The 18,384-nt window shown below is 51.1% G+C and overlaps 1 protein-coding gene across 2 annotated transcripts in view; it reads left to right on the top strand.

Moving 5' to 3' along the window:
* Positions 1-18,384, top strand: part of Slc12a5 (solute carrier family 12 member 5) — a 38,480-nt gene that overhangs the window by 12,714 nt on the left and 7,382 nt on the right. For both annotated transcript variants that reach the window (XM_021180201.2, XM_021180217.2), the window contains exons 2-17: positions 177-271; positions 910-1,041; positions 1,356-1,502; positions 2,345-2,399; positions 2,888-3,018; positions 5,588-5,829; positions 6,478-6,689; positions 8,913-9,083; positions 9,314-9,412; positions 9,611-9,668; positions 12,737-12,911; positions 13,240-13,358; positions 13,665-13,763; positions 14,648-14,767; positions 15,101-15,205; positions 16,414-16,582. In XM_021180201.2, coding sequence (XP_021035860.1) covers positions 177-271; positions 910-1,041; positions 1,356-1,502; positions 2,345-2,399; positions 2,888-3,018; positions 5,588-5,829; positions 6,478-6,689; positions 8,913-9,083; positions 9,314-9,412; positions 9,611-9,668; positions 12,737-12,911; positions 13,240-13,358; positions 13,665-13,763; positions 14,648-14,767; positions 15,101-15,205; positions 16,414-16,582 — 2,129 coding nt within the window. The remainder of the gene's footprint in view (positions 1-176; positions 272-909; positions 1,042-1,355; positions 1,503-2,344; positions 2,400-2,887; positions 3,019-5,587; positions 5,830-6,477; positions 6,690-8,912; positions 9,084-9,313; positions 9,413-9,610; positions 9,669-12,736; positions 12,912-13,239; positions 13,359-13,664; positions 13,764-14,647; positions 14,768-15,100; positions 15,206-16,413; positions 16,583-18,384) is intronic.

The raw sequence follows: 18,384 nt of genomic DNA on the forward strand, positions 1-18,384 counted from the left end.
GCAGCAAACTGGGCTCTCTATCCATGCTGCCAACTAAGACCATGCAAGAAGGTAGTTCGAGCCCAGTCCCTCCAGCGTGTGACCTGCTGGTTAGACAGTTAACGTGGTCATAGAGCTGTAAGCAGGGTGGAGAGGGCACGGTGACTGGTGTCACACCTGACTCCTCTCCTTCTCAGGTGATGGCAACCCCAAAGAGAGCAGTCCCTTCATCAACAGCACGGACACGGAGAAGGGCAGAGAGTACGATGGCAGGAACATGGCCCTGTTTGAGGTGGGCTGCTTGGGTTGCTGTTAGTCATGCCGGCTCCATCAGTGCTCTCTCTCTTCCTCCCTCGGGAAGAGAAGCCACCTCTCTATCCCTCCCTCAGGTCCACCTTCTCCCTCAGCCTCCCTATCCCTCCTTGGTCTTTTCTGGCTTTACCCTCTTGGTTTCTTTCTTTCTTTCTTTCTTTCTTTCTTTCTTTCTTTCTTTCTTTCTTTCTTTCTTTCTTTCTTTCTTTCTTTTTTGTTTTTCGAGACAGAATTTCTCTGTGTAGCCCTGGCTGTCCTGGAACTCACTTTGTAGACCAGGCTGGCCTTGAACTCAGAAATGCGCCTGCCTCTGCCTCTGCCTCTGCCTCTGCCTCTGCCTCTGCCTCTGCCTCTGCCTCTGCCTCTGCCTCTGCCTCTGCCTCCTGAGTGCTGGGATTAAAGGTGTGCGCCACCACAACTGGCTACCCTCTTGGTTTCTTGTCCTCCTATCCTGTCTCAGCACCTCCGTCCGCCCGTCCCCCTGCTCCCTGCTCCTCTGTTCCCATTGCATCCCAAATCCAGGGGCTTGACCTTCATCCCCATCTCCTTACATCCAGCTCACTCCATTGCTGCTCTGCTCCTCCAGCTTCCTAACACTGACCCCATTTTCCTCCATAGGAGGAGATGGACACCAGCCCCATGGTATCCTCCCTGCTCAGTGGGCTGGCCAACTACACCAACCTACCCCAGGGAAGTAGAGAGCATGAAGAAGCAGAAAATAATGAGGGTGGAAAAAAGAAGCCGGTGCAGGTGGGGCTCTGGGGGCTGGGGGAGGGAGTGTGGGGGAGGAAAAGGGATATGGATGGAGGGGTGAATGATGGAGAAGCAGGGGAGGGGGGTGACTGTATGGGGAGAGGAAGGAGGCGTGAAGAAGGCGAAGGGAGGGGTCTGGAGGTTGGTAGAGAGTAGGAAAAGCATGTAAGAACCTGGGGGAAGAGTGAGGGGAGGGGAGCTGCAAGAGAGGAGAGGCAGTGAAGGAAGGAAGGAACGACATGGAGGAGCCCTGGGCTAGGCAGCTGGCAGTGAGCAGGCAGGGCAGAGACTGATGCTGGCCTCTCTGGCAGGCTCCTCGAATGGGCACCTTCATGGGTGTGTACCTGCCGTGCCTGCAGAACATCTTTGGTGTCATCCTCTTCCTGCGGCTCACGTGGGTGGTGGGCATCGCGGGCATCATGGAGTCCTTCTGTATGGTCTTCATCTGCTGCTCCTGTGTGAGTGACCCCCCCCTCCCCCTCGGCTCAGGGAAGGCAGCTGGGGATTGGCTGAGGCCTGGAGGTGGGTGGGTGGGGATGGGGGTGGGAGTGGGGGAAGCTTGCAACCTGAGCTTTTTATAGGAGTCACTGCTTATGATTTTTGAGAGTAAATTAGGCCTGACTGGTCCTTCCTGGATCTCATAGGCTTCCCTCTGATGGCTGTCAGTCGGGTTTCACCTGGATCTGCGTGTGTGTTTATGAGTGTGATTACACAAGTACTGCCGATCCATTGATGAAAATGATAAACGCAGAGAAGAAAACAAAATTCAAGCCAATTGAATGAGCTAACGTTTTGGAAAGCCCCTACTGATGAGAAATGAGATTATGTCTCACAGATAACTTTCCAATTAGATTCTCCTAGCCCATATTGAAACAAAAATCCAATCTCCATTGAACACCAAACTTAGTCTCTTGAGTCTTTACACATAGCCTTGAGGCCACTCTATGTGTGAAGATGTCAGTGTTGGGGCTATTCCCATTTTACAGATGAGGATACTGAGGCTTGAGACGTGAACTGAGTTTTCTTGGGTCATAGGATACCTAGGGGACAAATTGTGGTTACCAGAGTTTTTTGGCACTATAGCTCCTCCTATTTGCACGGTGAATAGGAGGTTATTTTTTTTTTTTTTTTTTAAGAAAGGTTTGGCTGGCATGAATAGAAATTGGAACAGTCCCAGAGAGAAGCTCAGGAGAGGAGAGCCTGTGGGTTTGGCTGGTGGCTGTAGGGTATGTTGGCTTGGCCACCAGCCAGACCACTGCTGCCCCTAGCAGCCACTACTCTGACGATCTCTTTCCTACAGACGATGCTCACAGCCATTTCCATGAGTGCAATCGCAACCAATGGTGTTGTGCCTGGTATGTGACTGGGCCCTTTGCAGAGTTGGGGAGGGCCGGAGGCCTAATGATTGACAGGGAACAGTGGGGGGAGGGGAGCAGTGGGCCAGACTTTGTGGGTCACCACGACCCAAGACCCAAGACAGTATTGCAGACCAAGATTTGGGCTATGATTGTTCGTGGGGTGGGTAGGAGAGAGCCTGTCGGGGCTAGGGAAGGAGGCAGATGATGGTGTTGGGTAGGGCACTCCCTCTCAAACCGAGACCCTTTTCTCTACCATCCTACTTTTTGAGCCATGACCTCTTTTCAGGAGTAATTAGCAACATGGTAATAATTAATGCAGCAAACTCCATGCAGAGTGGTTGGCTAGGTCTCCCATAGACTCCTTTCTGGGGCTGCAGCCCGAGGTCTAGAGAAACCTTCTTCTGCCCTCTGTCCCTGATCCCTGATCACTGCGGAGCTGCCCAGGGCCCTCTGTCCCTCTTGCTGACACTAGGCTTTCTCTGCAGCTGGTGGCTCGTACTACATGATTTCCAGGTCTCTGGGCCCGGAGTTTGGGGGCGCCGTGGGCCTCTGCTTCTACCTGGGCACCACCTTTGCTGGGGCTATGTACATCCTTGGCACGATCGAGATCCTGCTGGTGAGAGGGGCGGGGGAGGAGGTGTGGGGGCCCAGGTTGTCAGCCACTTAAGCAGTGTTCCCTGGACACCTGCTACAGGCCAGGCCACTGCTTAAGGCCAAAGAGAAGTCGGATGTGGTCTGTCTCGAAAGAGTTCCCAGTCTGGTTGGGGAGACGAGATACGATAATTATGTAACACAAACAGCTGTGGTTTATCAGGCACCCACTGAGTTCTCAGCATTGCTCCAAATGCTTTACAGTCATTATCTCGAATCCTTAGAGGTTTAAGTATTATGATGGCATTTTACAAATGAGAAGTTCCAAAAGGCAGATAAAGCCAGCTCAAGGTCACTCAGCTACAGGCATGCTGGCAGAGGTGGATTTGGAAGCGTTAAAATAACAGCTGGAATAGTGACAGCCCATGACATTCTAGGGGCCGTGCAAAGCACTCTGGATGTTAGTTGCAGATCTTGGTGGACGGTTCTTAGACTACAGGAGAACCACGAGGGACCTTTGTAGAGAGATCTGTTAGGAGTAGTGTCTGGGGCAGAGGGAAACTAGGTGTGTTTGCTATTTGAGGGATAGTGTGGCTGGCTTAGGCCTCCTGTTCTTTGTTTGGGTGGGTGTGTATACTGGATCCTTGGTTTAAGGAACTTAGTTGGAAGACCTTTTGCTTAGCATGCTCAGATCCCTGGCTTTGCTTCTTAGAACCATATAAAGTCTCTATGCTTGGGAGGTGGAGGCAGGAGGATAAGAAGTTTGAGATCGCCATCAGCTACATAGTGACTCTCAAGCCTGTCAGGGCTACAAGAGATCCTGCCACAATTGAAAAGGAAAGAGAAGAGAAGAAGGTGTTGAGTTAATGTTTTCTTTCTTTCTTTTTCTTTTTTTTTTTTTTTTTTTTTTTTTTTTTGTTTTGTTTTGTTTTTCAAGGCAGGGTTTCTCTGTATAGCCCTGGCTGTCCTGGAACTCACTCTGTAGACCAGGCTGGCCTCGAACTCAGAAATGCGCCTGCCTCAGCCTCATTTAGAGTGCTGGGATTGAAGGCATGCGCCACCACGCCTGGCTTGAGTTAATGTTTTCTACTCCTCCCCCCATCCTCTCTAAGATCTAAGGTTTTCAGGCAATTAGGTTTTATTTGTTTGTTTGTTTGTCCCCTCCCCACCCTCCAGGAATCTTTCATGTATTAGGATAAGGCCATTTTACAGATGGGGAGGGTAGAGAGTCTCAGGGACATATGGAGGAGTGTGAGCCTGCATCCCTCTAACTAGAACTAAAGGAGCAGAACCGCTGGTTGGGGGCAGGAGAGAAGAAATCAGAGACTAGGAGGCCCTTGAGTTGGGCATTCTGGTGAGAGCATTGTAGACCTTGGTGACATGGCATTTCCAAATGTGTTATCAAACAGCTTGCCCACTGACTGTCACTGGAACAGTATCAGAGTAAAGGACAAAACTGATCCAGTGGAAATCAGAAGCATTTTAGTGTATGGATCTCACACTTCTGTCTTTCTGTTTGATATTTTTCTGCGTTTGTAGAACCTAAGTCCATCTCCAAATATTTCCTTAAGAGTCTGAACACTCCATTTATTCATAAATAAAAAGTAACTTAAACAAATATAAGCATTTTAAGTTTAATGTAGACATTTTTAGAAAATATGAACATGTAAAAACTCATATTTCAATTATTCAATAAAAGCATCTGTTGTCCTTTTTCCTTCCTTTCTTCCCCCCCCCCGCCTTTTTTTTTTTTTTTTTGAGACAGGGTTTCTCTATGTAGCCCTGGCTGTCCTATGATTTACTCTATAGACCAGGCTGGCCTCAAACTCATAGATCCATCTGCCTTCGCTTCCCAAGTGCTGGGATTAAAGGTGTACACCACATCTCCCAGCTTGTTGCTTTCTTTAGACAGGGTCTAAAGTCCTTATAGTCCAGGCTTGTTTGGTACTGGTGATTCTCCTGCCTCAGCCTCCAGGGTGCTCTGATTACAGATATGCCTGGTACCACTGATATTTGTACATCCCTACAAATACATTTCACACAAATGAATAAATATTTCCACGTATAAGTTTACAAAAGTGAAATCATAAGATACATTGCTTTTAGAACCTGACCGTATTCACCCCAATACACTGCAAATAAATTTTAAACTCTTGAATGAGGTCTTGCTATGTAGCTCGGGCTGGTTTCAAATTCTCCTGCCTCAGCCTTCCATGGTGTTGGGCTTATGGGTCTGTAGCACTGTGCCTGCCATGGACAGGTTTTGAATCAGTTCATATAAATTCATGCCTTTTCCAGATTCATTACCAGGGTTTGAATCTAGGCCCTGTGTTCATATTAAATATACTTACAAATAATAAAAATAATAGTTATAGTTAATAGTTATAAAAGATAATGCCAGTGGAGAGCCTTTCCCGGCATCTTTGAGTGGCATTTTCATGGACGTCATCATAGACATTGTGCGAGAATCCACTGCATCTTTTAGCCAGTGACCTATTAGTGGATGCCATTTCCCACCTTGGAGACCATTTCCCTGGGGTGAGTCTCAGCTGGCCTGGGTCACCTGTCTAACTTCCTTTGCCCTACTCCTACAGGCTTATCTCTTCCCAGCTATGGCCATCTTCAAGGCAGAAGATGCCAGTGGGGAGGCAGCCGCCATGCTGAACAACATGCGGGTGTACGGCACCTGTGTGCTTACCTGCATGGCCACCGTAGTCTTTGTGGGTGTCAAGTACGTCAACAAGTTTGCCTTGGTCTTCCTGGGTTGCGTCATCCTGTCCATCCTGGCCATCTATGCAGGGGTCATCAAGTCTGCCTTCGACCCACCCAATTTCCCGTGAGTGCTGTCTTTCTGGGTCTGCAGGTATCATGGCTCTCACTGGTCCAGCTCAGGCCGGCATAGTGAGAGTCTCTGCCGGGTCTCCTCTCTCTTCACCTCTCAGAACTGGAGCGTGTGGGTTGAGAGCAACATCCCCAGGAAGGGTGAAAGCTTTCTGTTTAGGGGAGTTTATTCAGGATGGGGTCACAGTTTTGGAGGTGGGAAGTTCTCTGGAGTGTGTCAACTGCTTGCGGGTGGAGGACTTAGGCTTAGTGGAGGAGTACGCTCAGTGTCATAGGGAACCTTCTGGATGGGCCAACCTCCTGGAGTGGACAGTCTTGGTTTCTAACACATTCTCAAAGTCGGGGAAGAACCCAGAAGAGGGAGAGCCCAGGGTTCAGTTCCCCTTTAGCTCAGTAGCTAAGAGGTCAGGACACCGAGGCCGCTGTCCGTGGTGCTGAACAGCACCAGATGGTTAGTTCTCATTTGCATACTCAAATTGCCTGGGGACCTTTACAGAAACCCTGATGGCCATGGCCTAGACGGACTCGGAATCTCTGGGTGTGGGACTATGAAATCTGCATCGTTGATGCTCTCAGTGGCTCTCCTGTGACATCAGGGAGATGTCATGTTCATCCCATCCTCCTTTCTCTCGTCTCTCCCTAGGATCTGCCTCCTGGGGAACCGCACGCTGTCTCGCCATGGCTTTGATGTCTGTGCCAAGCTGGCTTGGGAAGGAAATGAGACAGTGACCACACGGCTCTGGGGCCTTTTCTGCTCCTCCCGCCTCCTCAATGCCACCTGTGATGAGTACTTCACCCGAAACAATGTCACAGAGATCCAGGGCATTCCTGGTGCTGCCAGTGGTCTCATCAAAGGTCTGAGGGGAAGGGGCTGGATCTAGGGAGTGCTGCGGGGATCATAGGTTAAGTGATCAGGATTAGGGGTGTCCCTTGGGATCCAGTTCAATGAAGGTCAGCTTTAATTGAGCATCTGGTAGGCCATGATTTGTCTTAAAAATTATGGCGAGGTAGAGGCACAAGTATAGAATTCATTTCACTGTTATTAAGAGAGAAAGCCTGTCAAATAAGTATTCTCTACCCACTAAGTACTCAACACTGCTAACTCAGCAGGACCACGGTACACACATGTCTCAGTGCTTGGTCTTGGGGATTTTAGTGACAGAGAGTGTGTTACTAAGTAAACTATGATCCGTATGGGTGTGTATTCAGTGACTAGAGAACAATGAGGACACAGCATCCGTGTGCCTCAGGTGACAAGAACAGGGCTTCCCTCACTTGCCAAGGGAGATCATCTGTTATGTTGGGGAATAAGGGAATTACAGAACAAAGAGCAGCCTGTCTAATGTGTGTGGCCATGAGAGGCATAGCATGACCTCTGATCCCAGGTCACCCTGTGTGACTTGGAATTAAGAAAAGGGGCAAAGGATGATGCTAGAGAGCATGGCATGAGCCAAACTAGCAGGCCCTAGAAGCCAGGCTGAGGAGTTACATCCTGAAAGCAGTGGGGTACAGGAGGAGGCAGTGGGGGCTAGGAGGAGGTAGTGGGGTGCAGGAGAAGGCAGTGGGGGGCAGGGGGAGGCAGTGGGGGGCAGGAGGAGGCAGTGGAGGCTAGGAGGAAGCAGTGGGGTGCTGGAGAAGGCAGTAGGGTGTAGGAGGAGGCAGTGGGGTGCAGGAGGAGACAGTGGGGGGCAGGAGGAGGCAGTGGGGGCAGGAGGAGGCCAGTGTTTTGAGCCCAGGACAAAGATGACTCTGTACTGAGAAACAGTGATGGTTTCAGTGGGAACGGAGTAGGGGTTCTCTGTTGGAGTTGTTCTTCTGCCCTGGAGGTGTTTTATCATGTCTGGACACACATACAAATAAACACACTCTTACTTTATTTTATTTTGCTTGTGTATACGTGTGTGTGTACATGCATGTCATGTATGCGTATGGAGGCCATAGGACAACTTGCTGGATTCTGTTTCCTCCTTCCACCATGTGGGTCTCTGGGATTGAACCCAGATTATCAGACTTGGCAGCAAGTGCCTCTACTCACTGAACCATCTTGCTGGTCCCTGGAGATATTTTAGTCATCAAAACTAGGGGCGGGGTTAAAAAAAACTAGGGGGATTGACAGGGCAGTAATGGCTCACACCTTTAATCCCAGCACTCTGGAGGTAGAGGCAGGCAGATCTCTTTGAGTCTGAGGCCAGTCTTGTCCACAGAGTGAGTTCCAGGATATCCAAGGCTACACAGAGAAACCCCATCTCAAAAACCAAAAAGCGAACAAAAAACCCAGAGGGGCTTGGGACTGGATGGATGTCTCAGGAGAAGAGAATTTGCTGCTTTCCCAGAGGTCCTGGGTTCAATCCCATGGAACCTCACAAGCGTTTGCAGTTCTAGTTCCAGGGAATCTGATGCCTCTGGACTTTGCAGGCACCAGGCACATGTGTGGTGTGCATAGACATGCACAGAGACAAAACACCCGCGCACACAGAAAATGACACAAACCAGAGGGATGCTTCTGATGTTGAGTGTGTGGCTCCCAGGCTTCTGTCTAACACCCTAAAGGGCTGTTTGATGGCTCTCCAGAGCCATCTATGCCGCCCACCACAGGTGCACGGCAGTGGAGCCCCGGGACAGGAAGAAGAGACTTACTAGTGAGTGGTCACAGACAGGAGTAGGGATGCTTTGAAGCAGGGAGGGGAACAGACATAGTTGAGAGCAATGCCAGGGCGTTTGGATTGATTAATGCCAGTGCCATTGCCAAGATGAGAGATGCAGGAGCCAGTTGGGGCCTGAGAGCTGATTAGGTCACCTGGGGACACGTGGAAGCCAGTCTCAGGGAGGATCCTCTGTGCCTGTCCCACTAGACTGGACAATTGAAAGGGCAGAGAGGCTCAGTCCCATTCCACTTTGAAATTTGTGCTCACGCCCTGGTACAAAGCAGGAGCTTGGGGAATGGTGGGGTGTCGAGGGCCATCGGCAGGGGGGAGTGAGAGTTGATTGGTCTTGACTTTCTGCTCCCCACTCCTCCCGGTCTGAGCTCTGGCTCCCAACTTGCGGGTCATCTCCCTGACTACCTTCATCTTCCCACAGAGAACCTGTGGAGTTCTTACCTGACCAAAGGGGTGATTGTGGAGAGGCGCGGGATGCCCTCCGTGGGCCTGGCAGACAGTACCCCCGTAGACATGGACCACCCCTATGTCTTCAGTGATATGACCTCCTACTTCACCCTGCTCGTTGGCATCTACTTCCCCTCAGTCACAGGTGAGCGGGAGCTTGGAGAGGGAGGCCTCTGCCCGGGCAGGCGGTGGGCGTTGACAGGGGAGTCAGCGCCAGGACCAGGGCTTCTTAGTTTGATGACCCTGCCACCTAAGTCGGAACTGGTTGTTCAGGTGAGTCGGCATGACAGGGTGAGGGGACTGGGCCCCCAACCCCAATATGTGTCATTTCCTCAGTGGCCCTGGCTACTATCTGAACTGCTCTTCTGCCTACAGGGATCATGGCTGGCTCAAACCGATCTGGAGACCTGCGGGATGCCCAGAAGTCTATCCCTACTGGAACTATACTGGCCATTGCTACCACCTCTGCTGTCTGTATCCTGCATAGCTGAGCTGTGTCTACTGTGTGTGTGTGTGTGTGTGTGTGTGTGTGTGTGTGTGTGTGAGAGAGAGAGAGAGAGAGAGAGAGAGAGAGAGAGAGCAAGAGAGAGCGAGATTTTGCACTGGTGGCTAAGGATGCGGTTGGGGGCGGATACCACCGTGCTAAGGATTCTCCTTCACTGTCTGCCATAGACATCAGCTCTGTTGTTCTGTTTGGAGCCTGCATCGAGGGGGTCGTCCTACGGGACAAGTAAGGAAAGGAAATGGTTTTGTCCTGGGGGAGGGGTGGGCTCAGGAGGAAACAGACCTGGTGCTGGGCGTGTGTGTGTGTGTGTGTGTGTGTGTGTGTGTGTAAGGGCTCATGGGTGGGAGACCCCTCATTTTCCTCTCATTGAATATTTTTTCCTTCTTGTCACTGAAGGAAAAAGTCTCCTTAAAAAGATGTTACCTGCTGGGCAGTGGTGGTGCACGCCTTTAATCCCAGCACTTGGGAGGTAGAGGCAGGGGATTTCTGAGTTCGAGGCTAGCCTGGTCTACAGAGTGAGTTCCAGGACAGCTAGGGCTATACAGAGAAACCCTGTCTCGAAAAACCAAAAAAAAAAAAAAAAAAAAAAAAAAAAAAAAAAAAAAAAAAAAAAAAAAAAAAAAAAAAAAAAAAAAGATGTTACCTTTGGTTTGGGATATGATATGTTCATTCATTCATTCATTCATTCATTCACCTAATACTTCTGTGTATTGTTCACTGCCTTGAAAGTTCTGAGGGAAGCAAAGAGAAATACAGGTTCTTTCCTTTGTTTTTTTTTTTTTTTAAATTTGTTTTTGTTTTTGTTTTTGTTTTTTGTCTGGAAGGAGCTCCATGGGGTGATGGCCGCATTTTACAAACAGACTTAGATGCAAGACATGATGAAGAGAGCCCAGGGCTACAGAGAGTACAAGAGTACACAGGGGCGCAGTGTGACCTGGTCAAGTGGGCAATTTACATACATTACTGCTGTTTTAGGGCAGTTTGGATTCCATTCATCTCCCTTAGTCGCAGACCTCCCACGAGATGGCCAGCAGTTCCTTCCCCTCAGCTCTTTATCTAACGTTTGAAGGGCTTCAGCAGAGGCTCCTCAGAGGAAGGGCTGGAAGGGGTTTTTTGGATTTTTTTTTTTTTGTACAGTGTAATTTGTTCTTCACCAACCACAGATCACAAGCATTTGGCTAAGGCTCAGCTTGCATAGATTTTTCTTGGCCATTTTGTCTCCTAAACAATACAGTGCAGCATCCGGGTCCAGAGCACTTCCGGTGTGCTCAAGGGGTTGTAAGTCACCAGACATGAGTCTGACTTTTCAGGAGAGTGAGTGCCTGCTGCCAGTGGGTACTGTCCATCTATTGATGAGTGAGCACCACAGAGCCTGGCATTTTGGGAGCAGGGGTACTGGTACCCGACCCTGGTGCCCGCCCCCTGTGGATGCTGCCTGATGTTCACCTCACTCTGCCTTCCCACTTGCTTTAAAATTTGTATTTATTGTTGGGCTGTGGTGGCACACGCTTCTAATCCCAACCCAGAAGCAGGCAGATCTCTGTGAGTTTGAGGTCAGCCTGGTCTACAGAACTCACGTTCCAGGCCAACCAGAGCTACACAGAGAAACCCTGTCTTAAAAACCAAAATAAATTAATTAATTATTGCCAGGCATGGTGGTGCATGCCTTTAATCCCAGCACTTGGGGAGTAGAGGCAGGCAGACCTCTGTGTGTTCAAGGCCAGCCTGGTCTACATAGTTCCAGGACAGTCAGGGCTACGTAGAGAGGCCCTGTTTTAACTACCCCCCCCAAAATTTATTTTTAATTATTTATTATTAGTGTGTATGTATGGTGGGGGGGCTGTGTGCATGTGTGTGCAGATATATGTGTGCCATGGCACATATGGGAGGCCAGAAGACAACTTTCGAGAGTTGGTTCTCTCCCTCCACCAGAGATTCTGGGGGTTAAGCTCAGGTGTGAAAATTTTGCATCTGACTGTTATTTTAGAGTAGTTTGACCTCCATGCATCTCATCTAATCATAGACCTGGCATAAGACTGTCCCTTTATCCGCAGCTCTCCACCCGCTGTTGGAAGTGCCTCAGCAATGCCCCTATGAGCACATCTGGGGCACAGGACTCAGCCACTGAGGCAGCGGTCCCCCTCTGCTCTTCCTTCTCTTCCTCTCCCCTTCCCTCCCTTCTCCCCACTTACTTTCCTTTCTGTCACCATTCAAAAAGAAATGTATTTGTTTTTATTGTATGTGTATGAGTGTTTACCTGCATGTATGTCTGTGCACCACATACATGCTTGGTGTTCACGGAGGCCAAAAGTGAGTTGCTGGGTCCTCTGGGTCAGGGGTTAGAGGAAGTTTGTGAACTGCCATGTGGGTGCTGGGAACTGAACCCAGGTCCTCTGGAAGAGCAGCCAGTGTTCCTAACAGATGATCCATCTCTTGTGTGCATCCCCGTCTTTTGGAGGTAGGGTCTTGCTCAGCTACCCGGGCTGCTCTGGAATTCCTGGACTCAAGGGATTTCTTTTGCATCAGTTTTCTTCAGACATAGGTTTCTCTGTGTAGCCCTGGCTGTCCGGGAACTCACTCTGTAGACCAGGCTGGCCTCGAACTCAGACCCACCTGCCTCTGCCTCCCAAGTGCTGGGATTAAAGGTGTGTGCACCACCATGTCTGGCTTAAATTTTTCTTCTTCTTTTTTTTAACATTAATTTATTGTATGGATGTACATGTGTGTATGTATGTGTGTGCACATGTGCATATTTGTGCACATGTGGAGGTCAGAAGACAACTGTGGGAGTCAGTTCTCTCCTTCTACCATGGGGGTGGGTCATGGCATGCAGCCAGGGTCCTTCCCTGCTAAGCCATTTTGCAGGCCCCTCCCCTTTTATTCTTAACACCACAGCACACAATGAAGCCAGAGTCTCCATTTCTCATGTGGAGATGCTGTAGTCCTGTAGAGCCCAAGTGATTGGCTCAAGACCATCATGCTAACAACTGTTTATTATAACCACATTCACACCGTGTTCTGGGCACACTTTTCACATCCTGTTTCCCATTTGCTCTGCCTTGCATGAGGTAGGGTTCGTGGCCAGCCTCAGCTTACACGATGCACACGAGGTTACACACACAACAGCTCTGAGGATGCTTGGTATTGTCTCTCCTTTGACCCTTGTGAAGCCTGTGGCCAGCACCCTGTGGCCAGCACCCTGTTGGGCATGCCATCTGTCCGGGGTGACCTACTCTGGAATCCAGATGGTGTCGTTCACCCAGTGTCTCTGTGCCCTCCCTGTCTCTTTCCAGGTTTGGGGAAGCTGTGAATGGCAACCTGGTGGTGGGCACCCTGGCCTGGCCTTCTCCCTGGGTCATCGTCATAGGCTCTTTCTTCTCTACCTGTGGGGCTGGATTACAGAGCCTCACAGGGGCCCCACGCCTGCTGCAGGCCATCTCCCGGGATGGCATAGTGCCCTTCCTGCAGGTCAGTGTGACAGAGCCACCCCTTATGAAAGATCCGTCATCTGGGCCCCTGTCCAGGAGACACTGAACCTGGGCCATCACCAGCCCTGAGCTCCCTCCTGTGGATTGTCCCACAGCTACAGTACTGTCTGTGAACACTGTCTGCTCTTAGGGGAAAAATGGATAGCTCTTCTCCATTCTAGGGGCCAGTCAGGGATTCAGAGAGCCAGCCACAGGGCAAGGAAATGCTCTCTTCTGTCTGTAGATCATACAGACACACCTCGCCTAACCCTCTTGGGGCAGGGAGAGTCATTTCAGTGTCCCAAGAGTGAGGGCTGCTCTGTTCCTAGGTCTTTGGCCACGGCAAAGCTAATGGAGAGCCAACCTGGGCGCTGCTGCTGACTGCCTGCATCTGTGAGATCGGCATCCTCATAGCCTCCCTGGATGAGGTCGCCCCTATACTTTCCATGTGCGTACCAGGTCTGGAGCCTGCCTGTCGGCCTCATGAGCCTCTTCTTGGGTCTCCCCCACCCCCAGCCCCCTTAACAACCGCAACAAATTCTGCAGTGGTCATAGAAGCCCACCCTCTGCCGTGCAGGCTCACCTTCACACACATCAGGGTGTGTGCTGTGGGGTCCGGCCTTTCCACATGACTTGATGCTTTCTCCCCTCTTCTTATCTCTCTCCCCTCAACGTCCTGTCTTCCCTTTTTGGTCTCAGTTTCTCTTTCTGCGCCCCCTGCCTCTGTCTCACCTCAGGTCCCTTCGTACTGCAGGTTCTTCCTAATGTGTTACATGTTTGTGAACTTGGCTTGCGCGGTGCAGACGCTGCTGAGGACGCCCAACTGGAGGCCACGCTTTCGCTATTACCACTGGTGGGTGCCTCCCCCCTTTCCAACAGGACTACAGCTTACCTCTCCCCAGCCCCACCTCAGATCCGAGGTCATTGAGCAGGCTATCCTGTCATCTCCAGCTTTTATATCCGGTTAGCTCTAAGAAGGTCATAGAGAGGGTCTTCGGGTTATAGGCAGTAATGTGACAGTCAGAAAGTAGCCTCAGTGACCATCTCTTCCTGCTCTGGAGTGCTCAACCTCTTACAATGTGGCATGAAGGTTAGAGTCCGTCTGACTCAAATTCCCAGGCTGACTCTTCACTTGCTGGCTCTGGGAGTCTGGGACGGTGATAGGGTCTCTTGGAACCTCAGTTTCCCCCTGCTGGGAAATGGGCACAATAGTCACACTCCTTCCTGGGTTACCAGGGAGGACTCGGCCCTTGAGGGGGGTCATAGACCTCCTCAACATGTCACTGTGGCTTTTCTCCTGTGATGGGAAGGACCATGACTGGCCTATGGTCTTCAGTAAGACTACTGGATAATGGACTGAAGGCCACATGACTTCATAGGACTGTTCTTGCTGCTGGCCTCCTTCTGGAAGGTCCTGTTTCCAGTGTGTCCCTGTCTTTCTGTCTCAGAAATCACATGAACCCATCTGCCTGAGGGTGACTGACAGGCATGGTCTCAGGGACAGAGGCGGGGAAGTTACTCGGGAATCGGTGGGGGCATGGATTGGTGTTCTGTCTATGGCTACTCATTTAGAAAGCCCCATGTCTGCACGGGGCTCTGGGAGACAACAGGGTGGGAGTTAGACCTGTATGACCGTGTCTTGCCCAGGCCTTGTCTGCCACCCTACTCTTGCTATCCAAGCCAGTGTCACCCGTCAGCCCTGCCAGGGTTCAGGGGCAGACTCTCTTTCTTTTCCAGGACTCTCTCCTTCCTGGGCATGAGCCTCTGCCTAGCCCTCATGTTCATTTGCTCCTGGTACTACGCACTGGTGGCCATGCTCATTGCTGGACTCATTTATAAGTACATCGAGTACCGGGGGTAGGTGCGGAGGAGGCCAGAACGGTTGAGGGCGGGCAGGGTGAGCATCACAGAAGGTGAGGGGGGTCACTGGGTGGTCCAGGGCTGGAAAACAGGGATGGGGCGGTGGTGATGTGGGCTAGGTCTGGACATGAGGCCAAGGCTTGAGAAACGGGTAAGAGAGGATGTAGATTTAGGAGTGATTTCAAAGGGACAATGGCTGTTTGACTAAGTCAGAAAAGCCAGAGCGATGGGGGAGAAATATCTGTGTCCTGGGACTGCCCGTTTTGTGAGACGTTTCCCCTTGCTGCTTCCGGTTTCCTGGACTCATGTGATCCCCTTCTTGGTCCCCAGGGCAGAGAAGGAGTGGGGGGATGGAATCCGAGGCCTGTCTCTCAGTGCAGCGCGCTATGCTCTCTTGCGCCTGGAGGAAGGACCTCCGCATACGAAGAACTGGAGGTAAGTGGTAAGAGGGTACCTGCTGAGGGTTCAGGGTAGGGATGGCAAGGGAGCAGGGACCAGATTTATCCCTCTGACTCTGTTTGGCTGAGTGGTAGGTACCTCATCGGAGCCATGACCCCCACTTCGCCTGATCCTCTCTTCTACAACACTATGGTGAACTGAGACCCAGACATTTGCTCTCCAAACCTAGTCACCGTGGCAGCCTCTTGGCTGTGTTTGTCTATTTGATCATTCCATTCCTTGTGGAAAATAATTCTTAAGCTTACGTAGCCTGGCAAACTCTCTTCCTAGCTCTGGGTGGTGGGGGTGGGGTGTTGCCAGCTCCACAGATCTGTGGAGATGCACACAGAGAGGCAGATAGACATCAGTTCTGTGGCGTTGACCTTGGCTTTGAGGGTGGTAGGGTCTCCAGGCTCATGCCAATGTTTCTACTGAAGATGAGGGGCCCCAGAGCTTCTAGAATCTTCCCCTTCTGCCTCCCAAGTCAGGTGCTTCCTAAGTGGCTCCTGCACACACCCAGCTCAGTTTCTGTCTTCCTGGTTCCATCAAGGGTCAGGTTGAACTCTGAATCATAGCCATGTTACTAACCAGGGGTTCCCAGATGCTGCTCTTGGCGCTGTCTGTAAGTTCCCAAGTAGACAGCACAGGGTCCAGCCTAGAGTAGGTTCTTTCTTGGTCAATTGTGTGAAAGTGGTGGATAGTTGGAGGGACGTGAAGCTGAAGGCATAGAGGAGTGGTGGGTACATGGTTGGGAGGATGCAGGGTTAAGCATGTGCACAGAGAGGAGTCTGTCCGGGTGAAGAGATGGATGTGTGAATGGATAGCGGGTGGGTGGACGTGTGGGCGGGCGACTGAGTGAATAATGGATTGTAGGTAAATTCATCTGGATTTGGCTGGATGACTGAAGGATGAAATAGATGAGTGGGTGGTTGAATGGATAGATGAATGGGGTGGATGGAGAGACGGGTGGGCGGGTGGATGGATGGATGGAGAGGTAGGGGAGATGGCTGGAGGGCTTGCTGCTCCAGGAAGAGTGGTTGCTGCTGCCACAGAAGGCTATGGTTGATGGGACCCAGGTGTGTGTGTGTGTATGTGGAGGGGGCATAAAGACAAACGGATAAACTTATGTGGGGTCATGCGGTTGGGAGGGTGGGTGGGTGGGAGGGAGGTGGTAGGTGGGTCACATGGACCTGCACCCTCTTCAGGCCCCAGCTGCTGGTGCTGGTGCGTGTGGACCAGGATCAGAACGTGGTGCATCCGCAGCTGCTCTCCCTGACCTCCCAGCTCAAGGCAGGGAAGGGCCTGACCATCGTGGGCTCGGTCCTTGAGGGCACCTTTCTGGACAACCACCCTCAGGCTCAGCGGGCAGAGGAGGTGAGGAGAGGCCGGGCAGGGTGGGGAAGCCAGGATCTGAAGGGAGCTGGTCTTTGTCACTGCCCCCCAGCCGCCCCCCCGCCCTCCCCCCCGCCTGTGCCTTTGGGATCACAGGGCACTTGGGAGTTTGTCTTTAGAAGATGAGCCTGAGGGTCAGCGAGTGCCTTAGATGGCATCCCATAGGAGCTGGGGAGATGGCTCAGTGCATGGAATACTTACTTGCTGTAAATGGCTAATATAGACAGAAGGGCCCATTTTGTGGATAAGGAAACTGAGGCTTAGAGGCCAGGTTACCTAAAGTCAGAAACTACTCATCTTGCTGGAGGAGGAAATCTTCTAAGGTGTTTTCAAATTCAAGGATCTGCAGGGCATGGTGCTGCATGCATGCCTTTAATCCCAGCCTTTTCGAGGCAGAGGTAGGTGGATCTCTGTGAGTTAGGAAAGCCAGGGCTACACAGAGAGACCCTGTCTCCAAAAATAAATAAATAAAATGAAACAAAAACAAAAATAAAAACAAATTCAAAGATCTTGTAGGAGGAACCCAGGGCCTAGAGAGGCATGGCAGCTTTCTGAAGTCACAAGGTTGGCTGGAAGTCTAGCCAGGATTTGCACATGCCCCTGGCTCTGGGTCACCTGCTTTTGTTACATTCACAAAGGAGCTTACAGAACCACTGTGAGTGGGGCATGAACTGTAGGAGTGTCTAGAACCAGTGGGTAGAAGAGGAAGTGGGCTCTACCTAAGACTCATGCCTGTCTTCCCCTCAAGGTTGTAGCTGGGAGTAGAGAGAGAAAAGGGGGACTAAGGGAGGTGACATGGTATGGGGAGGGGCACCCCTAATGGCTTGTGACAGTTGTTGTTTCTGCTTCACTGAGCCGTTCACACCAATCTATCAGGACTTGGAGCTGGAGGCCCCAACTGGTCAGGACAGCTCAACATGGACTAGCAGAGAGCATGCTGGGTACCAGGCACTAGGCTAGGCATGGGGCAGAGCAAGAGACCGAGTGCAGGCTAGCCACAGGCTACATCCACACTCTGGAGGCTCCAGTCCCATTAGGCACCGTTGAGTGCTGCGCCAGGTTAATGACACCAGCTATAGGACACATTAGGGCTATGATACAGGGCAGTGTCCTGAGCCCTTTCATGAAGCGAGTTGTGTAATTCTCCTGATTCCTGAGTAGGTCTGCCCCACCATGGGGAGATAGGAGTAGAGGTTAGATGACTTGCCTGAAGCCACAGCCAGGAGGTGGCGGAGATGGAAATTAGCCTCTGTGTGTTTGACACCAGGGCAGTGGTTGAGGGCAGAGCAGTTGAAATCAGCCTCCTGGCTCGTCCGATTCTCACACTAGCAACCTGTCCTTAAGTGAGACTTTCTCTCCCTGAGCCTCAATTTCCTCATGGATAAAATGGGAGTAACAGAAACCCTTCCCTCAGTGCGGGCTAAGTGAGCACTGAAAACGCTTATCATTATTTCTGTTACAAATAATCATGTGTGGCCACGCAGAACATCTTGGCTTTACTGTGTTCTCGAAGGAGGGTGCTGTCTGGAGAGGGTGGCCTCTGAGTGAAGGGAGGTGGGTTTTAATGGATGATGGGGTCAGGAGCATGTGGGTGGGGTGGCAGTGGAGAGTGTGCCAAGCAAAGGGTAAGTTAGAGCAGCGGCGGAGGCGGAGGAGGCGGAGGCATGGCTTATCTGTGAGGAGCAGGGACAGGGACCACAGATGCCGGGTGCCGGGTTGGGTCCTAGAGTTGGATAAGATCAGAGCTGAGGTTCAGGAATATGGGATGGGTGCAGAGAGGGACA

The sequence above is a fragment of the Mus caroli genome, chromosome 2 (assembly GCF_900094665.2).
Source record: "Mus caroli chromosome 2, CAROLI_EIJ_v1.1, whole genome shotgun sequence".
Taxonomy (NCBI): Eukaryota; Metazoa; Chordata; class Mammalia; order Rodentia; family Muridae; genus Mus; species Mus caroli.